At 39.2% G+C, this 21,358-nt stretch overlaps 1 protein-coding gene across 2 annotated transcripts in view; it reads right to left on the reverse strand.

The window, feature by feature from the left end:
• mtrr (5-methyltetrahydrofolate-homocysteine methyltransferase reductase) overlaps positions 1-21,358 on the reverse strand; it is a 39,280-nt gene that overhangs the window by 16,738 nt on the left and 1,184 nt on the right. For both annotated transcript variants that reach the window (XM_074693112.1, XM_074693111.1), the window contains exons 3-12: positions 20,914-21,067; positions 20,647-20,764; positions 20,023-20,545; positions 19,818-19,931; positions 19,574-19,730; positions 19,364-19,452; positions 15,015-15,195; positions 10,652-10,694; positions 6,276-6,456; positions 5,458-5,576 (exon numbers count right to left, since the gene is read on the reverse strand). In XM_074693112.1, the coding sequence (XP_074549213.1) occupies positions 5,458-5,576; positions 6,276-6,456; positions 10,652-10,694; positions 15,015-15,195; positions 19,364-19,452; positions 19,574-19,730; positions 19,818-19,931; positions 20,023-20,545; positions 20,647-20,764; positions 20,914-21,067 (1,679 nt within the window). The remainder of the gene's footprint in view (positions 1-5,457; positions 5,577-6,275; positions 6,457-10,651; positions 10,695-15,014; positions 15,196-19,363; positions 19,453-19,573; positions 19,731-19,817; positions 19,932-20,022; positions 20,546-20,646; positions 20,765-20,913; positions 21,068-21,358) is intronic.

Genomic DNA, 21,358 nt, shown 5'->3' on the forward strand with positions numbered 1-21,358 from the left:
AAGTGATCTTACAAAAGTCTCACTTTTAGATATACATCTGATCATAATCCGCAACTTAAGATTAGATAATCATCACCACAGTAGTTTTTATTTAAAAAATGTTATTTCTTGGCTTCCCAATTGAGTCAGACATGACCATATTGATTTACAGCATGTCAAAGTCCCAATGATAACACCATGCTGACTGGTAAAGTTGGCAGTGAGAAGAGAGATCTGTTTTTCTCAGCTGAAAACAATTTCTGTGATTAATTTTGTAGTGATGGTAGATACAAGAGCCTACCTGTCAGACAGAAAAAGGACAAAAGAGCAGAAGAAAGCTAAACAGGAGAGTGGCAGAGCATGCCACTTTAGCACAAGCTAAAGGCTAAAACAAATGATACTGTTGATTCCAACCCACATGCAGCAGTTATTTTGCAGCGGTGTATTCAAACTTGAGAGTCTATCAATAAAATGAAGAGTGAAGCTATGTTTGGAAATGGCTGTAGTTGGTAGATGAGCACTGGTAAGACATAGCTGGGATTCACTAATGTTACACGCTACAGACACGTCTTAGAGCACCACCAATTGCGTAAAAAGGATTTACTACTACGTAAATATAAACGACTCAACAAACCGAGTTAACAAAGTTTGCTTGTTGTCGCATATCAAACAGTAGCACTATGTAACTATTAATAGATACATAACCTAGATGCATTGTAATTGATAAAAAGTTGTCTTTGACAAAGAAAAGTGGTGTAAAAAGGAAGATCTGCCATTAATTTGCTTCAAAACAAACACACCTTGTCAAGAGTCACATCCTCACAACTGTGGATACAAGAGCTCATGCGAAACAGAGTATCCCAGAAAAACACTAGCTTTTCCATGTAGTCCTCAACCTCTCTTAAAGGAACCAAAGTAAAAATGAAGAAGTTCACGTAAGAACAAAGAATAGAGTTTCTCACCCATTTGAGGTCATCGAGCTATACGTAAGCAGGTTGTTTTTCTAACAGCATGATTAAAGTACAAGGAGTGGAAGGGTGGAAAGATCTGATGTTCTCTGGACTAAGGCTTGAATGTGAACTTTATTTACAAGTTACAAACTTGCAGCTCTGCACTGATTAGTCTTGGTGAGAAAACTAAATCAATGTAAAGTCTGAATACCATGAACAAAGCATCTCCCTGATTAATTAAAAGAAAAGTTAACCGGTTAATGAAAATACTTTGCAGAAGAAGTTTGTTTGAACTGTGCCTCTCTGTCTGGGTCTTGGTAACAGAGCTGTCTGGCTGACTGGATCCAAACGCTCAGATCCCGTCCATTAGCATCCTGGACCAGATTCTTCTGATCTGCAAACAGCCTGGAGTAAACTCATTTTAGTGGACTCGTCTCTCTCCTCTCGCTGCCTGCCCTAAAGGGATCAATACCAATATGAAAAACCTGGATTCCATTCTAAGCAGACCACACCGGCGCCTTTCTCTGAATACAAATCACATCACATCACATGCCCACACTATAACAGCCTGCGATACAATCCCAGGGGGGGAGGCAGCATCTACAGAGCACTCCATTTGGGGTCGGAATCAGAAGCGGTTGCCTTTCAGCGCCATTCAGATGATCAGCAGGAGGGGGAAACTGTGAGGAAGGCTGGGGTGAAAGACTTGGTAAACATCCCAATTATCTCATATCTATCATCTGTTTTCTCTGCAGCTCCGTGCAAGAGGTACAGAGCAGCTTTTTGGGCATGAAAAAACAACAAGACAAAAAGAAGCTTAAATCCAACAACAGCTTGAGGCTTAATCAGTGAAATTACACTGCAAAATTACACCCATATATAAACAACGAGCTGAATTATGAATGTTTTCTGAATACAGGAAGGTGCTGAGAAGCAAGACGCTGAAGCCTAATTGTAATCAGCTGTGTGGTTAGCCTGATAATGAGAGCTCAATATCTGTTGCCATAAACTTTAATAAAAGTTGTCGTCCTAAATGTGCCAAGCACGACTTTAAACCAAAGTGTAAAACTGAGAGAGCTGCTTCTTTTTCCAGAAGGAAAAGCTTGTTAGAGCTCTAAAGAGATTATTTCAGGCTACCCATTCAGTAAAAATACAATATTTGTTTAACTGTTACTGCTCTTGGCAAAATAGAAACGCACTGAAAATCACATTATCTATGAAATCCTTCCACTCAAAAGCACAGCAATCAATACCACAGTACCAGGGGGGCTTATTAAAATCTCCTGGTACCGCCAAGTGAGCCTCTGACCTTTAAAGACTCTTCTTCCACTTGTTACCCGTGCTACAAACTCATACAAAGTACTTTTGAAAACAGCCATCGATTAACAGCAGGGGTGGAGGGTGAGGGTGGGAGAGGTAGGCAAATCGAAGCGTCCCTGGTGTTGTTTTGTTGCTAACACGACCCTTCTTAGGCCTGGAGGCAGATACGGTGTCCCGTTGACAAACTGGTGATTGTTATCTTCTATCAGAGTGCAGCGTCAGCCGCCGAGGCTTTGTTTAGAATCTCAAGTTGGATTCTGTATAATGCAGCGCTCCATGACAGGTTTGTACAATCCTCCAGCACAATACGCAGCTGGCGGGGGAGAGGATGAGGGAGGCAGAAGGAGGAGGGACAGAGAGACAACAGAGCTGATAAGTCTGTTAACAAAAGCCTCTTAAAAAGAAAAAATACATATGAAATTTAAGAAAAGGAAATCAAAAACCGAAGAGCCTTGAAGGTTTTAGTTGTACCAAAGCTCCCAAGAAAATCAATCGAGGTGTTGGTGTTTTTGCTTCCCTGTCAAACCATCTGCAAGTGCACACCATTAATGACACATTCAAATGTGTATCTTGATGTCTAATATTAAAGAGGGCAAAGTTTGGACAGCACTGTGAGGATCAAAGTATGACTGATAGCTTCATATCACAGTCCTCCACCAGAGTACACTCCCTCTGGCTCCACCTTGATCATTAGAAGAAGAGGTGTCTGTCTGCGAGAGGTAGAACCAGGTCAGTCTAAAAATGTGTGCTATCTCAAGTGCTCCTGGATCCCAAAGGCGCAAACACCTCCTCACCTCACATGGCCGCTCATCTTTCCTCTGAATCTGCTACAGACGATCCACTGCTGCCATTACTCCAGCTGGTGCCGTGTCACCTCTCAGAGCTATCACCCACCAATGCCAACCGCCACAACGGAGCTCACGTCTTGGGGATTTAGAGACAATTGGACCTGACTGGGGCACAACCTCATTTATAAAAAGCCACCCCAGAGTTATAGATGTCAGTCTGACTAAAAAGGCTCACCCTGCTTTCTAACAAGTCATGGAGGGCAGTAGAGCTGCTTCAACACACAGGCCTCAGCATGGACGGGGCAGCTACTCCAATCATGCAAAATCTTTCTGACAGATCATCTTCTTGCAATCTCCATTTAGCCGTCAAATCAGGATCAGCACATTAGGCAAAGTGTCACGTTTCTACCAAATGATAGCGCTCCTCAAACATTTAGATCGACAGCAACGGTTTAACAAGCCGCGGGAGAAGTACAGCGTACTCAGCCAACGGTCAATATCCACACACCACCTTGCTGGCAATTAACAAGCAATGATTCACTCCAACAACGTCGCTGCGGACCGCTGGACTTTTTTTTACTTCCAAATCAATAACGCTCCATGTGCCGCTTTGACTCCTGGCTCTTCATTACTAGAAGAGTCATAAACTTGTGCTTAGGAGAAGGCTTGATTTATTCCTCTTCAGACGAGTGAGGCATCTGAAATAATCCCTGACGTGATCACGGCCTTCACAGCTAGATTTGTCTTGACTCGTGATAGGAACATGACGGTGACTTTTATGGCCTTCGAGCGGGGTCTCATTTGATTGTCTCTGCAGATTACTTAAAAATAGGCTTGGATGATGTGCACTTAACATCACTTGAACATTTTGAATATTCATTACTGGATGCAGATTTTGGCTGAAGTAGCCCTTGTCGCAGTGTGCCAAACAGAATTACAAGTCCCACGGCTCTGATGCTTGACAGAGATATTGACCTGAGCTGTTCAAGCAGCATATCACATCACATGTGTAACATTACAAGGCGCACTGGTGACCTATATGCAGAGGCCATAGTCCTTAAAAATAGATAGATAGATACTTTATTGATCCCCCGTTGGAGAAATTCAGTTGTCCAGCAGCTGTACATAAACACAAATACACATTCAAAAACAGGTTAAAAAAGTTACTAACGATATAAATGTAAATAAATAAAAAATAAAAAAGTGCACATGTTCAGACTGAGCTGTTATACAGTCTTAAAGCAGCAGGAACAAAAGATTTAAGTGTGTGGTTAGAGCTTAAAACTGACCCTCAACTTGTTGCTGGATGTCTATCTCCACCAGAGACTGTACAAAATATGTAAATAGTCTCATCACCCATGTGTTCCTGAAACAGTGAAATGAACCCTATCGGTGGACAGATATGACGCAGAGTTTGAGCTTTCTTTCTAACAGCTACAAGGCGCCCATCAGCTACATGAGCTGAGCTGTGTCTCTAATTGGACAATCAGACAACCCAATATCTTCTAAACCCAAGAGTTAGAAAAAAATTTCCCACATCTAATCTCTACTAGAGATAGACCAATACGGATTTTTCCAGGCCGATACTGATTATTTGTAGTCAAGGAGGCCGATGACCAATATTTGAAGGCCATATTAACCTGCAGTCTAAGTGCAAATATTGGTGTCAAAATTTTGAACAATACAAACTCCAACACCAAACTTCATTCAAATACCTTTAAGCATGAGTTTAATAAACAGCTCCCAGGCCTAGCAACATGTTTTATGAAGTTAAATGCAAACTTCAAAAAATAAATAGCTAAAGTTTTCGACAGCAAATAAAGTTTTCCAAAATTTCAGTGTAACCGCAATAACTGTAATAACTGCACTGCTGATGGCTGTTTCCCAAGCCATGGCTCTGCTTGAAATCAACAGATGGTACTTTGGTTGGGACAGTGCTGGGGACTGAGTAGTGACTGCAGACAGCGGAGCGGCTGCATTAGAGCCGCAACAACGCAGTTTTAAATTTGTACCTTATCGGCCGTCAGATTTAAAAAAAGGCCAATGCCGATATGCCTCACAATGCCAAATATCGGCCCAAATAATCCGCCTGGCCAATAATCAGTCTATCCCAAATCTCTACCATTTTTCTCTTTCATTATTCTACTAACACCACATTCATAGACATTCTGTCTCCAAAGTAAACTGGGAATCCAGGAAGGCAAATCTAATTTGCTTTTGATCCAAACATGGCTGCTTCATAACTTGCAAATTAGACTTAACAGAAAAAAAAAGTATTGGGGAGAAGTCATTTATTGCCGACTGCTGCACTGCAACAATCAGAAAGATGGCAACTGTTACTGGCAGCATGTGTCGGCTGATAAAATTTTACTTGTCCTGGTGCAATATGATGTTGAAGTGTATATTTAATTTTTTCATACCTTTGCTGGAGGAAGCCAATGAAGGGTGCGACCCCTGTGCCGGGTCCAACCATTATGAAGGGCACCGACGGGTCAGACGGTGGCCGAAAGGAGCAGTTCGGTCTCAACTTCACATGGATCTGAGGTCAAAGGCCATTAGTGAGAATTTTAAATAATGAGAGTAATTACAACAATGCTGAGAAGCCGCTGTGGGCTTACCAATCTATTAATTGATCTACTTAATATTCTTAAGACATACTAATAGGAAAACTCATGAGCTCCAGCTGGAATCCATAAAGTCTTTGAGAGAGAGTATTTACTTGCTCTGACTTAAATGAATTCCTTCATTAATCACACACAACTGGCCTAAGGCTTGTTCTTTTTGGTCTATAATGCATTAAAATCATTTCCATAGGAATATAAAAGATGTGGCTGAAATGCATTGGCTGCAATATACCTTCTGTTCTGCAGATTGAAGAAACACTGAAAATCCTCCTGTATTCTGCTCCACCTCTCAACCTTCCCTCTGAATACAGAACATCTTGGACGGAAGTATTTGAAAGAGAACAGCCCGTCGAGCTCTCTTGGTATTTTTCAAAATACAAAACTAAGACTAAGAACGTATGGTAAAGTAATGCTTCGCAGGATTTTAATCCAGTCAGGATGTGTGTCTGTATTTTTCTCTCTCTATGTGTGGGAGGAGGTTACAACTTTAACAGCACCTGAATACAACTACTAGAAAATATGAGCACCAGTAAAGAAATGTATCTGTGAAGGCCAAGTGATCACAAATTTGCACAACCTACATTCAACTCGCCATTTTCCACTGTACTCATTACCTTTGGCAGGGCCAGGCTGCTGGAGGATTCATCTTTCCCACAGAAATCCAGGACAGGACTGATGAGGTCAAACAGCCAACCAGTACACAAGCCCTGCCTTCCCGCAGGTCGCAAAGAGCATGCTGGGAACTCTACGACGTTGAAGACAAAATGCAGCTTTCCTGGGTGTCTGAGGCAGGAGCTGTAGAAATGGTACCACAGAGAGTTTGAGATGGAGGTGGGTAAGGACAGAGGAAAACGACAACGTGAGAGACAGAGTGTAAGAAACACAAAAAGAGACAAGCAGGGAGATGTTGTGAAAAACAGAGTGACATACAGAGAGAAGCAAAGAGAAAACAGAAGAGTACAGTCTGGAACCAACATTAAATTGGACTGAACATTCAAAGAATAAACAAAACTTTTTCAAGTGATCCACTCAATCTACTGTTACAAAAATGAAATCTTTTTCCAACAGAGAGTGATAAGAAACCATCAGTATTTGTTACAACCACCCTCAAATTTGGATATGGCACTGAAATGTGCTTAATTATGATCTATAATGGTGTTTTCCAATGATTTCCTGTCTTACTTGGCCCAGCAGGCGTGCCAAGGCAGCTATTGAACTACTTCATCAACACCAGTCATTTTTCAAATATGTGTCTGGATGGATTTTAAACTGGATGGCATAATTACTACTGAGCACATGAAAAGTTAACGTGATGTCAATATAATATCACACAGTTATCATTATTTTGTACAGTTAAGTTTACATTTCATATTATCTCACCACTACAGAGGGGTTGAGGGTCTCCCTTTAAGATAACCTTATTATCTCTCAGCCATCTTATCTCTTTTCCAGTTCTTTTAAGTAAATGTTTCAACCATGTTTTTATTACCTTATGCCAAATATTTAAGCTGTTACCTCCAGCTACTGTTTTAAACTACATTTTCGCTTTGTTTTGCTAAAAATCTTGGTAATTTATCGATTAAATAAAGCTAACTTCAAAAACTGAATATAGCTATATTAGATAGTTTCCCATTACTTTTTACCTTTAAAAAAACGTAACTTATCTATTAATAACTATTCTTTTATAAATTAAGCCAACTTCTTTTATAATTTATCTAAACTTAAGTTATCAGTAAAATGATAACTTTAAGCTTAGGGATCGACCTGTTGGTTGAACACTAAATCCTAACACAGAATAGAATAGATCAACTTAACAGTTGATCTATTCATCTAAGCTAACTACTTTAACCCCCTCAGCTATTACTTTACACTGTTTTAGTTTCTCCATGAATACCTATTTTGTACATATGTTGATGCTAGCTTCTCAAAACATGTATTCAAATAAGGCTAACAATTCCAGTTGCTAACATGTTATTTTATGCTAATCATGTCATTTTCTAAGTATTACTGTAGTTGGAGCTTAAAGTTATGCTAAGCTTGGCCTCGAAGACTTAGTCATGGCTTGATGCAAACCAATTCAACTGTTCATCCATGAATTTAAACTAAGTCTTTTGACTGCTATTGCTCTTTCAAGTTACCACAATTGTTCATTCATAGCTTTAAGCTTGTTAATTTAACTGTTCAGCCACCACTTTAAAATAGGCATTTGGAACAAGCTTTCCACTGATTTAAGCCAACTGCTTTAATTTTCTGTTAGCTTGACAGCCCATATTTTGGGGCATTAATCGAATAGGTCTTAGAATTATGAGGTTGGTGGGATGTATCATGCAGTCGCTCATAACACCGAACCTTTATGACTGACATCCCAGCACACTCATTCATAACGTTAAGTGTGCTGTGCTTAATGATCCACACATGACTTCTGCCTCATTCTGGACTAAAAAATACTGCTAGCGGTGAGAATAAAATAGCTTCCTGTTCGTCTTGCTTCAATAAAACTCCCTCTCCCTCCTCTATATTCTGGTCTCCTCTGTTGGCCGAGGAACTCTCACGCTCCCTCATCCTTCACTCTCCAGTTCCTGTGGGCCACCAGAGACCTCTATTGACCACAGCATCAATAATGCAGGCCTCTAATGTCTCTGCACCATCTGATAAACTACAGCCACCGTCTCTGCTGTCCACTCCTTATCTCTTAGTACACACAAACACATACACCTACACACATACACACAGCTAAGTGAGCGACTAATGAGAAGAGAGGAGAAGTTTTGACATTGCCTTAGATGTTGCTGTTCCACATGAGCTTTAAAGCAAACCTAATGGGCACTAGCTTAACAGGAAGAGCAAATCAATGGCAGACTAAGTGGGGAAAAAGATAGAACACTTGAGCCTATTTAAAATAAGCTCACCTGGCTAAACACCACATAAAATTTACTTTCTGTTGTTTTCACAAGTTTTTTTTTCTGCATTCAGGAGGCTTCACAACATCTTTTAATTCACACCAAAACAAAAGCATACATGAACAGAAACATCAAGGCTTTGATAAAGGGATATACATACACCTATACTCAGCTGATTCATTCCTTTTTCTAAAATAGTTTCTAGAGTCTCCAAAAACTCAAAACTCATATGCCACCCTTTATATTATTCATGGAGGCTCGCTTTGATGTTATAATAAACCCTGTCAAATGTGACATAATTTGAGAGCTCAACCCAGCACTGTGAAGAAGTGGGCAAAATAGCACATCTCCAGTGGAAAGCAATGTATTCCCTTGCAGCCAGTAGTGAGAAAATAAGAATATTATTATGTGAGCTTGACTGTCTTGCCTTGAAGGAGCCAAAAAGAAAAAACAATGTGGAAGTCTTGATTGATTCATTCATTAGGATGAACTCTAGTGTATAAAATATTAATAAATGAGGTCGGAGGATTCAAGCAACTACATTTGCAATTGATAAGTCTTGTTTTTATATTTATTCACATTCACTGCCAACATAAAAATCAAAATTAAATCATTATTTTTTGAGTGTGATAACATTCTGTAGCATCTTTAAAGGTCTTTGACTTAACAAGATGAAAATTCATGAAGTCTCTCTTGTTTTAATTTTTCACAGAGTCCAGATTCAGATTTTTCTTTGTTGGAGATGATCTTTGGATTCCAGAAACAACCTACAATGAATTGGCTCAAGTTGGGGGAGAAGACATATAAATCATACTAACTCATTCCATTACTCATGGAATTACAGAAGTCATATTTTTGTTGCAGATGAGAAAATGATAAAAGAGCTTTGTTTCCAAGTAAATGAGATGTATCAATTACTAACTCAGAGCATCATAAATAATCATCAGTACACAAAAAGACAGACAGCAGAGTCTGACTTCATCATATCTTCCAAGTTTTTAGAATTACTAAAAGAGTGATCTGTTTATTGGACAACAACCTGCCAAGGATGCTTGACTATAATTTATAAAAAATTATAATGTGTGCCTATCCTAAAGCAAGGACATGTTCATAATGCTCAGGAAATAGGACCACCATCCCTTCACTGCTAAGTTTAAAATCTAATTACTTTTAATGAGCCTGATTCACCTGACAGGTCAAGATATTACATCTTCTTTAAAGATTTTACAAGAAATAAAGAAGGACTTAATTGTGTGTAATAACCAAAATTAGCTGCCAGAGCAGCAAGTCAGTTCTGTTTTTGGTTCATTTTCCTTAAAGGAGGTATTGCATCTAAACTATCTGCTTAACAGGGAATTTTAGAGCACTTTATTCTTTCTTCTGCTCACAAGCTTTACAGAGATGCTGGTTTCATTTTCCAAGTAGGACTTGGAACCTACCCACACTGCCAAAATGACCAAAAGCTGGTTAAATGACTATGATATTACTGTTCCTGACAGGCCAGCAAACTTGCTAGACCTAAACCCAGTACAGAAAATTTGAGGCAATTTCAAGAGGACAATGGCACACCAGACCCTGTCACCCAGACAAGCTTAAGGCTGCTATCAAGCAACCTGAGATTTCATAACACCTCAGCAGTGCCACAGGCTGATCACCTCCATGCCACACAGCACGGATACAGAAATTCATGCAAAAGGAACCAAAGCCCAGTATTGAGTGCATAGAAATGGGACATTTCTGAACTATGAATATATGGTCTAATGTAATATTCTATTATTTTAAGAAGTGAATCATGGGTTTTCATTACCTGTAAGCCATAATCATCACAACTATAAGAAGCAAATGCTCAAAATGTGTTTCTCTGACTATGGAATCACCATTCGAGTTTCACTTATTTAAGCTGAGCTACTGAAATCAATTAACTTTTCCACCACATTCTAATTTATTCAGATGCATTTTCATATTTATGATGCATTAAAACAGTAAGTTCTGACTTGATGTGTTGCAGTGTACTTGTTCTTATCAATGTATATGCTATAAGAGCAAATCCTTTCAAAGTTTCATGCAGTTCTTATTTTCTGTCACCTTACCTTGCTGCTGAATAAGGCCTGGGCTGCAGTTTCGGCAAATGCTCTGAAAAGCAAGCACAACTGTCAATCACTCAGCTGAAATGCTTAGATTATGTTACACAGACACCCATGACAGAGAGGAGGCTAAATAAGTGAAAGTCATCCAAGTCCATCGAGACGTCCCACCCACCAATCTTTCCACAGCCACCCCCACACAGGTACCAGTCTTGTTTCTAGGACATACTTCTATATTTATGAAATTACTAACTCAGGGTTATGGAATCCCAAGTGTCCAGATGTGGAGCCAGTAGGAAACAGATTGCTTATGCAGAGCTTATTTCAATGCCAGGCATGAAGGTGCCCTCTTTTGGGTAATATGTGGCGTGAATTACTTCAGTAAGGATGTGTCAGAGAAATCAGGAAACTTATTAGAGTTAGAGATAACTTTTCACCCCGTCACAACATTTGCAATCTGCTACGCTCAGACCACCATCAAATATTGGGCTTAAAAAAAATGATTGGGAGTTATGTGATGTTCTTTCTTACATTTTATTTCTTTCTCAGTGATGGATGGACCTGGAAAAGTAAAGCTGCACCATATGCACCAGCTGAGGCTTCACAATAACACATTTTTCTGCTAAATTGCACAGGCAGACCAACAGCTGGACTAAATCTGCTGTCTCTTCTTTTTCTGGATTCCTCTGACATCTAAACAGCTCAGGGTGTTAGCAAGACAGCTCGGCACTTTGACACTCGTTTCATCTTTTTGAGCTGGGATGTTTGGGCTTTTTTTTTTTATAGTGGTGATGCATTAAACACATTAAAGTGAGTTTGAAAGACAGTTTGAAAGAAGAAGGAAAAAAACAACTGCTCTTAAGATTCATCCATACTTCTGACATCATTAAGGAAAGATAAAGGAGTTAACATCCAAAAAGAAAAAAAAAACTGTTCAGCAAGGGTATGTGAACTCACCAAGAAAAAAACAGCTCATATTTAAGATAGAAATCAAAAAAATAAATAAGTTTCTGATCTTTCGAAGATGTAAAATCTTTAAGCACTCCTGTGAGACTTTCTGTTTTACCATATCATCTTGAAATTAGGTTGTAAGTCAGTCTGAGAGAAGAAGAGGAGGTTTCTCAAAGTGCGTCCTCAGTGATCTGGAAAATAAGTTTGTTTATGGTGCTTGGTGCACACACAAACATTTGAGGTTACTTCAAAACGCCTGATAGAGGAAAACAGAATCCCACATTTTTTACTTATGTTTTGCTTCTGCATGCAATTAAAAACAGTATTAAAGTGAACCTTGTTATATGTTTGATGGGGGTGGCATATATTTTATTTAATAATTTGTTGTTGTTTTTTGTTACTTTGTCTGAATCTGTTAAGAAATAATCAAAAAATGCTAATAATAGTTTTGCATAACACGACAGGTGTTATCTTCTTGTTGCTAACCAACCACACATCATCTAAGAGTAAACAGAAACAATTCATCATATTTGAGAGTTTAAACATTTAACCCAAATACAACAACCCACAAAGTGAAAAAGTCAGCTTAATTATATCTAATGTTGGGAGGAAGATGTTTAAAATTTAATGTTTGAAGGAAATAGGAGCTAAATTTTAGAGAACTTTTACTGTTAGAAAGAAATCCACATCTTTAAGCATGGATGCCAAAAATGTATTAATGACCAGAGGGCAGACAAATTTACAAGGAGAGCCAAGATTACACATCACTCTGGCTTTGATAAAATCAATGTTCCTGTGCTGTAGATGTAACTTAGAGTAGCTCATTTCTTAAATACATTTTCAGAAATAATTAGAAACAGGCTGGAGAGGATGAAAATAATGAATGTTTCTAATAACAGAGGGGTAAGTAGCTGAATAGAAGCAGTGTCTGTCTGAACAAATGTTCACACACAACAGATCCACGATTGCTTTCCATCAGGGGGAAACACACACCTCTCCATCAGAGGGTGTATCATGTACGTTAACACAATCCTCTGCTGCAGCACTGTGCTCGAGCTGCTGCTTTTCTGTCTCAGAGTGACAGCACATGTCCGAAACAGAGGACGATCAATCCATCATCTCGCATCACTGCGCCATGATGATACTGCCGCTGGATACAAAAGGATATATCACTTTTAAAACCTCTGAGTGCAAAGCTTTGTTTTTTATTGTTGCAGTGAGTGGCTTGAGGACGCATCGTAAAATATGTATTGCAAAAAGAAGGTCTCTGTTCCAAAAAATACAGTCTCAGGGTCCCGATATGTTTTTCAGAAAATGAGCATTTTCAGGGGTATCATCGATCATACTGCACAACAATATCATCCATTCCATCAGAGGAGACTCTCTGTGCTGCAATTTATATGCATAGGTACCGTTTTAGTGCAACAAAATGAGATAGCAATGTGGATGAAAATAAAAGTTTTACTTTTAAAGATATATGAGTAGTTTTTGTGGTGCAGATGGCACAAAGAGAGAATTACAAAGGTTGTTAGCGTTAAAGCATTAAAGATGAGCTCCTCCAGGGAAGATTTTTCCTGCGTTTTCTAAACCTACAAATAGCTTGTTTCAAATTTTCAAAGCTCACAGCCCTCTGCAACCATTTAAGAAGCTCTCAGTCGCAGTTTATTACATCTTCAAGACTATATGTGATACGCAGTGCATAATCTGTGACCAGGACTCTCTTTTCTAATTTCAAACCATCCAGGAGAGAAAGCAAAGGGACACATCTACTTTACTTTGCTTTAGTTTGCTTTACTTTCTTTGACATGTTGCATTTGTGCTTTAGAGGAAAAAAAAGACCTAAAACTGCAGCCTGGTACAGTTTCATTCAAGCCCTGCAGTAAGGTAAATTGAAAAAGATGCTCATGGACAGGATTCAGCTCCCGCGGGCTGTGACCCCAAAGTTTTTATCTGAAACAATAGGCCGTATAACAACAAGAGAGCTGACTCCAGGAGGAAGGTATCTTTCACAATTTATGCCCGGCATTAACTTTTGTACCCAGCATGCACTTGTCCAAAGACGCTTACACACAACTCCCCTCATTATTTATATTTAGTGAGCATAAACTCTGATCAGCAAACACCTCCCCGTCCCTCCGGTTGGGTTAATGAACCAGGAAAGGTGCAAAAGCGCAGAAGCATACTTTTACACTCTGAGTCAGAGTTGACCATTAACCTACGCTCCATACTGACCCTGGGAGCCTGTGTCCTTGCAGAGCTTGGTGGCCCACCACTAAACACCTCCCCCTGTCCCTGAAATAACAGCTGTTGCCCCGCAGGGCCTCCAGCGTCACATTATTCACGAGGGCACGCGCTCTCTCCGCAATTCCCAATTTCTGCATCAGTTCACCGAAAAAAAAAAAGGTGCTGCGGTTGGCAAGTCGACCAAAAATAACCGACAGTGGGGCAGGCCGAGAGCTGTGACGCAGCTGTTTTAGAGGACGACTCAACTTGCATGTTAAGCTGTGGCCAACTAATTTCACTGTCTGTTAAGTTTCAGTCAGAGCTTATTAGATCCATACTGACTGGCCGGCCAACTATCTTAATGAGCGAAAAGAAAATGTTAGTTTTCTGCAGACAGTTGGCTCAAGGGGTCAAGGGAGGGATGGCAGAGATGGCCAACAGCAGCAAAAAGGGATCAATATTATTAGCAGGGGGAGGGATAATAAATTAACAGAGAAACTTTTCCTGACTCGCAGCTACAGTATTGGTTTTTATTCACTTACACTGAGAAGGAAAACAATGGAGCTACATGTCATTAAATCTGAGACAAGGAAATGAGAGTTGATCCTTTGGGGAGCCCTCTGATGTCACTGTCTGACCAGTCAGTGGAATTAAACACTGACTACACCAGCCTGAAGAAAGGCCTCACTTTGCTTCCTTTGCTGGGGCTTTAGTGACCCCTACTGGACAAAAATAACCTCGACAAACACTTCTCTCCATCACAAGCACAGGGGACAAACTTGTTATTACCTGAGGTCTTTTAAAAAGCAAAATAAATAGATCAGAAATTATTCATTCCACTGGTAATTGAACAGGTGCAGACTGAATCTCAATTTCATGTCAATCACTATGGTTTAGAATTTGCTTATTTAATTAAATGTGCATTAATTAAAAAAAAGTAAATTGCAAAAACCAAAAAGGGAAACATTTCTGAGTTGTGCAGGAACAATGGTTAACTCCATTTGTGAGTAGATGAGCGCAAAGACTAGATGTATCTATTAGCTTTGTGACATTGATGTGACGTGAAATCCAAAAGTAGTTGTGATGTGAAGTTAAGACAGCGGTCTTCAAGCTGCCCTTCATGTAATTCTTACAACATCAGAAGCTTTTAACTGAGTTTTGGCTGTATCACTTAGCGAGTGAGTAAATGACTGACCTATAAGGAGGCTGAGAGGAGGAGAGCATGATGGGAAAGCAGAGAGAAGCTCCAAAACGCTGAGGCTCTGGTCCCTTATGTACAGGTTGTAGTCTGCGGCGCCTTGTTTACTGCAGAGCTCCTGCAGTCTCCTCCTCTGCACGTTGTCCCCTGTATGCTCCACCAGCGCTCGAAGGAATGCCTGATGGGAGGGAAAAATCAGATACAGAGTGACTTATGGGTATTTTTATATACTCAGAAAGAGAGAACTGGAATATTTTGCACAGTTTTTGTTCCTTAAAGTTAAACTTTTGTAAAGAAAAGAGACATTTCAGACATTTTCTGGAAAATCTTCAATGCTTCAATGTTTCCTCTTCCATAAGGAGAAATGGACTTTCAGATTTGACAAGCCCAGTTATGATATCAGATACATTCTATCTTGGTGATTTTTCTGCCCCCATATTCTCACTGTTATGTTTTAGAGGCTTTTAATATAATGCAACTTAAGCACAGCAAACAGGCATTCTTGTAATCCTTTAGAAAAGCCATCTAAATCAATTAATGCAATCAGTTACTGTGATAAATATGCAGAAGCTTCTGCTGATGTTGAACTGGCATTGCATCAATTATTGTTAATCTCTTAGTTGGCTTCGTTGTAAATTAACAGGATTAAAAGCATCAGGAGAGAATATTGAAATGAAACTCCTGAACAACTTTTGGATTAATTTAATGTCAGTCCACAACCATTCATCTCTCTGATATAATAATCACAACCTCTGAATATTTGTCATGCCTAAGAGTTTGGTATAATTTCAGTGATTCATTATAGTTTATGAGAGCACATAAGGAGAGATTACTGGCATGTACTTGTAGCTTTCACTGGAAGAGTTATTATCACAGCCCCCTATTCATTCAGCTCAGACAACCCTTCAGCACTAGTGTCAAAAATAGTGTCAGTATTAGGCTGAGTCTCTGGTTAGCCTCAGTAAAACTGCTCACATCAGTCTCTGCAGAAAAGGTGAGCCATGTCAGGTTATCATTCTGAATTTAATGCTGTTGTATAAATTGTTGGGAATTGTTCTTCCTAAGAGGCCGAGGTGATTTTCTTTCACTATACTAAAAATCATGGAGTATAAAGATTATGGAGGCTGTAAATGCTTTAGTAGAACAGATTAACTGCTTGTATTACACAGACAGGTGTTGTAAAATAAAACTCTTACTGCCTTGTAAGTCTCAAGGCAACTTTTTCACATGAAATCATCTTTTTTTCACGATGGGATTTAATAACAGAGGTAAAAAAGAGACAAGTACTGGAAACAGCTGGAGAGTGACTCCACTTGCTGCTATGATTATGATGTAACAAAGTTTCCAGACATATTTCCTGTTCAATATGGACAAATCAATGCTGAAATGAGGAGTTGTGTTTTCGAAATGTCTGTTTCTTTAGCTACTTTTATCATATCTATCCTAAAACAAAAGCAATTCAACATTCTGTGCAGCTCCACTTTAAATATTGTGTCTACTAGAAAAAGATAATGGATTGTTTCCACATTAAACATTTTACATTTCATCTTCCTCTCACCATTTAGTGTGCTGTTTACACAGAGCACTGAACTAATGATGAAGCTTGTGCCGGAGGCAAATGAATGATTTTCATTTCGGTCGGACTGAAATGTTTTTGTTAAATGAGGAATTTAATTTGCAAAACAAATATCTTCATTAAGTTTTTAATTTGTACAGGGGAAAAAAAAGGAAAATTAGAAACAGGTCACACAAGAGTTCGGAAGTTGATTAGCCACAGTTGTTTTATCTTTAGGAATTTGAAGAATAATGAGTATGTCCAGAAATAAGGCTGCACTCACACACGCCAAAGAGCCAGCTAAAAGAGAAGGCCTGACAAAGCTCACGACTTAAAGGAGGGGGGGCGTTGCCACAGAGACCGAGTTGTGATGTAGCTGCTGGTGTGCACATGCGAAGTAAATGTAGTAAAGAGGTAAAATGAAAATGGAAATGGACAGTCAGGGACACGGGGTTCAGCCAGTGGCAATATTGACATTACTTTCAATTCATAGCTCAAAAGGACAAAAATGTTGGTGTGAAATGCACTTTATGCCCAGGAGAAAGGTGTCTTTCAACTGCTGCTAACTCAATGAGCAGCCTGTTGAAGCATTAGACCGCCCAGCACCACTCTAGAAAACGTGTGGTTAAACATCCTGCTCACCACAAAGGGCACCAGTTGAAAGCATTTTTAGCCTGGGCAGCATTGTTCTGACCCTAAAGAGGAACGAGCTGTCAAATCAAATATTCAAAAGACCATTTCCAAGAATAGAGAAAAATAATAAACTTAAGGCTTAAGAGACATCCTTTATTGAAAATCGAGAATAAAGTGAAGAAAGGGTCATAATGTTTGTCCTTGTGTCTACGTGGTAAATTATGTCATAAAAAATTAGAAAGTAGAGTAATTAGTAGTGAAGTTACTTTTCAAATGCATCATCTACTAAAGTAATCTCATTACAATTAACAGAAGTTACTAACTTGTAACTCATTACTTTTTTTGAGTAACTACCCCAACACTGTTTAGTATGGGCATCCTGCATTGTTACTAGGGATGGGCAATGATTTTTGAATATTCATATACTGCTTAACATCAAAAAAATCAAATAGTTCATGTGATGATGGCTTTGTCCTGTCTGCAGCAGGTCACAGTTTTTTAGAACGAAGAGACTGGAAAATAGACTTGGAAGTGTGGGAACTCCTTCGAAAAACAAAACTAAAATGAGGTGCACTGCTAACTCTGCAAGGTTAAGCTAGTATGTCACAAGTCGTCAACAACTATGCACAGCCATGTGACAGCGAGGCATGCAGCAGAAAGTGTGGCACAGCCTGCAGATCGACAGTCAATGGTGGGCTTCATCACCTAAGAAATAATTTAAATGATCAACGCCCAGTGCATAACAGCCAACTCCCTCTGAGTCAGTGTAATGTGTAATGTTGGGAGGTACGTGTATGTGGGTGGGCAGCGGCAGAGGCAGCAGCTTGGAGGGGGGTCTTCTAGTAATTTTGGACTAGTAACAAGCGAATATTGACTAGCTCTTTTGCTTCTAAGGCCCATCCCTAATTGTTACTTTACATCAATATTTTAAACATGAGTAAGCATTATTCCCACTTTATATATATATACATATATATATACACACATATATATATATATATATATATATATATATATATATATATATATATATATATATATATATATATATATATATATATATATATATATATATATATATATATATCTTTCCATACTCCAAATGTGTAGATAAACACTGTGACATATAGGTTCAGTCACAAGCCTGAAAACAAACTGAGGCAAACAAGCTGCACACTAAGTTGCTATAATCAATGCTTTCTCACTCAGCATGTGTGCGCTGCACCTGTTGGATGGAGCAGCCATGTTTTAATTCTATTTGGATGCATCCAGATGAATCCCAAACTTGCAATCGCAAATCAGATTTTTTGATGCCACTCGAGTAGTGAAAAAATATCAGTTCTGCAAACACGATTGAGACTGTGAGGCTTATTTCAAGGTTACTACAAGGGACGGCTACACACAATTCATTTTGATTAAAGAAATACCAGCAGGTGAATCTGTGAACATTGGAATGGAAAGCACAGCCAGATGGGTAGATGTGCTTAGTTAATAATTTATGGTAATGACCCAAATTGTTCGATTATTTTGTTGATTCATTTTGCTTAATAACTTTTTTTTCTCTCATCTCATGTTTCAAAATGTTGCAAATCGTAATACTTTAGTTTGCTTTTTATCATATTTCTTTTTATGTCACTTTCTATTAGGCGCTTTAAATCACTCTAAAGGGTGTAAAACTGTAAGCTGCGATACATCCTTTGACATATCTGTGTGTGATCACATAGATCACACTTCTACACCCTTTCCTGTCTTTTTTCCTTGAATTTTTTAAAGAAACCGGGTGATGAGTCTTTCAACCTAACGCACCATCAGACTGGAACACTCTGCCCAGTACACTCCAACCTCTCATCTTACTGCTTTAAAACATCTCTCTTTACCCAACTACACACAACTTTGCCCCCACTTTTCTGCCATTTGCTAGTATGTATGCAATTTGTTTATATTAATTAAGTTACATATGTGGGGTTGTCTACATGGACATTTTCAATTGGGGGGAGGTTAATAGGCATTTGGGAAACATCAAATTACTGGGAAGTGACCTTTAAATTGTTTTTTCTAATCTCACTGTATAGAAAAAAGGGTGGCTAATAACAAAAAAACAGGTTTCAAAAGACAGATTACACATATAGTAGCCTCAAAGTAGAAAAGGACACGGTACCTTTTTCGGAATACTTCTGATCTCAAGACACCATGTGAACAGATAAAGCAGAGAAATGTTCTGGGGGATGTAGGGAGGCACTTGAGCACCTGTAGCAAAGGAGAAAAGCACATTTTCCAACCTTAAAAAAAACACTGTCACAACTAAGTAGACAAAAGTCATTTTCTTGAGCGTTTGTTCAATTTTCAGAGAGAAGAGTAGTGTGTTAACCTTTCTTCTTGGTGTCTGTACACAGAGATATGTGTACTTGATGATTCCTATTGTCATGTAGGGCCAATCTGTGGAGCATGTCTTCCACCTCAGTGGCATTGTTTGGGCAGAACACATCAAACGAATCCCCTGGCTGATAGGTCATCATCGAATACGCCTAAGGATGAAATGTGTATTTTGAGCTCAACTACAAGGACAATTTTATGCTCCAGTTTTAGAAGAATTATTAGTCTGTGATGCTTACAGATATATCCAGCTCTAAGAGAAGGGCTGTTTTGACTGAGTCACCTCTGGTCAGCTGAACTGCCTTGGATACAGGAACCTCAGAAAGAGTCTCTTTGTTCAACGGGCCATCAATCTAAAGGAAGATATTTGTAAGATGAAGGGACGAATATGGCATTCAGAGATTATATCTATGAACTGTCTTCATAAGGATTTCCATTCCCTACCTGTTCCACAAAGTTCACTTCTTGAAGAGAGACATCCAGGTAGGGAGGAGGCAGTGCAGGAACATTAAGAGAAGACTCAGACAGTGGTGGCAGGGAGCACGTCAGTGAGGCTGCCAGTGCAACAGGGGGAACTCCAGCTTCTGTGGTTTGAGTCCCTGGTTTTGAACTAGAAACACTGGCAGCATCATGAAGCTGGGAAGCCAACCTGTCATTTCCCAAAGGAGAGGCTGGCCCCAGATCAGTAACAGCAGTCTGTGTAGTAGAAGCTGAAACTGAGGATGAGGCAGCAGATGCTAATTCAGAGACAGTCTCCACAGATGACTTGGCTGATATACAGTTCTGCTGGTCAGTGATGCTTAAAAGGCTTAGTTGGACATCTGGAATGGATGAATCAGGAGCATCCTTTGGTGAATTCCCGGCTTCTCCTGTCAAGTAACCAGTTCTATCAGAAGCCATTTCTGATAAGGCAGCTTTGATTGCTTTCCACAGACCTTCAAGCCAAGGATCCACTACCACCTCCAGCCTTGAAAGAACAAAGTCCATGAGATTTCAAACAGGAGTGTAACAAGAAAAAGCAACAGAGGTGTGAGTGGAGGATTCTGAAAGTATATTCCTAGAACTTACCCTGTACCATCATCTGCGTATCCTGTTGCGTAAAATTGTTTGCCACCAAGTTCCTGTAGACGACGCTCAATTGTCTTCCCACAGTTACAGAAATTTGCATAATTTGTGTCTCCTAAAGCTGGAGCAGGCAGAGGAAAAACAACATTAAAGATGCATTGAATAACCAACCCTCCAAAAAGTGAACACTGATCAGTGATAAAAATCATTTACACCTATATGCATAACAAGTTCCCCTATACAAAGCACAAAGCACAACTGATAATTCACCTAAAAGTGCATAACACAGGTGTGTATAGTGATCAGTAGGGAGAGTCTTCTTCTTGATGTTTTTTACAAACTTGAGGGCATTGTCCGGAGGTTCTCCATCTCCAGTTGTAGACACAATGAACACAACTGGGGCAGTCTCCTTTTCCAAATTGTACTGTAACAAAAGATGTGTTTTTATCAATGATGGGCATTTGAAACATTGAATGGCACATTTTACTAAATCCTACACATCCTACACAGATGTGCCTGCATACAGGCCTCTTACTGGTTTTAACAGACAACATCAAATCACTCCTGTCCTTGGGCTCCCTGTGTGTTTAAGAATTGATTTTAATGTAATTAATTTGAATTTAATTGTTGTATTTTTTTTATTCTATTTTCATGTATTTACACTTGAAATTATTAATAAATCTGGTTTTATTTCTTTGATCTATTTGTTCCAAAT

Source organism: Halichoeres trimaculatus, unplaced genomic scaffold (assembly GCF_033239565.1).
Source record: "Halichoeres trimaculatus isolate MK-OKI-2021-1 unplaced genomic scaffold, fHalTri1.1 fHalTri1_scaffold_18, whole genome shotgun sequence".
Taxonomy (NCBI): domain Eukaryota; kingdom Metazoa; phylum Chordata; class Actinopteri; order Labriformes; family Labridae; genus Halichoeres; species Halichoeres trimaculatus.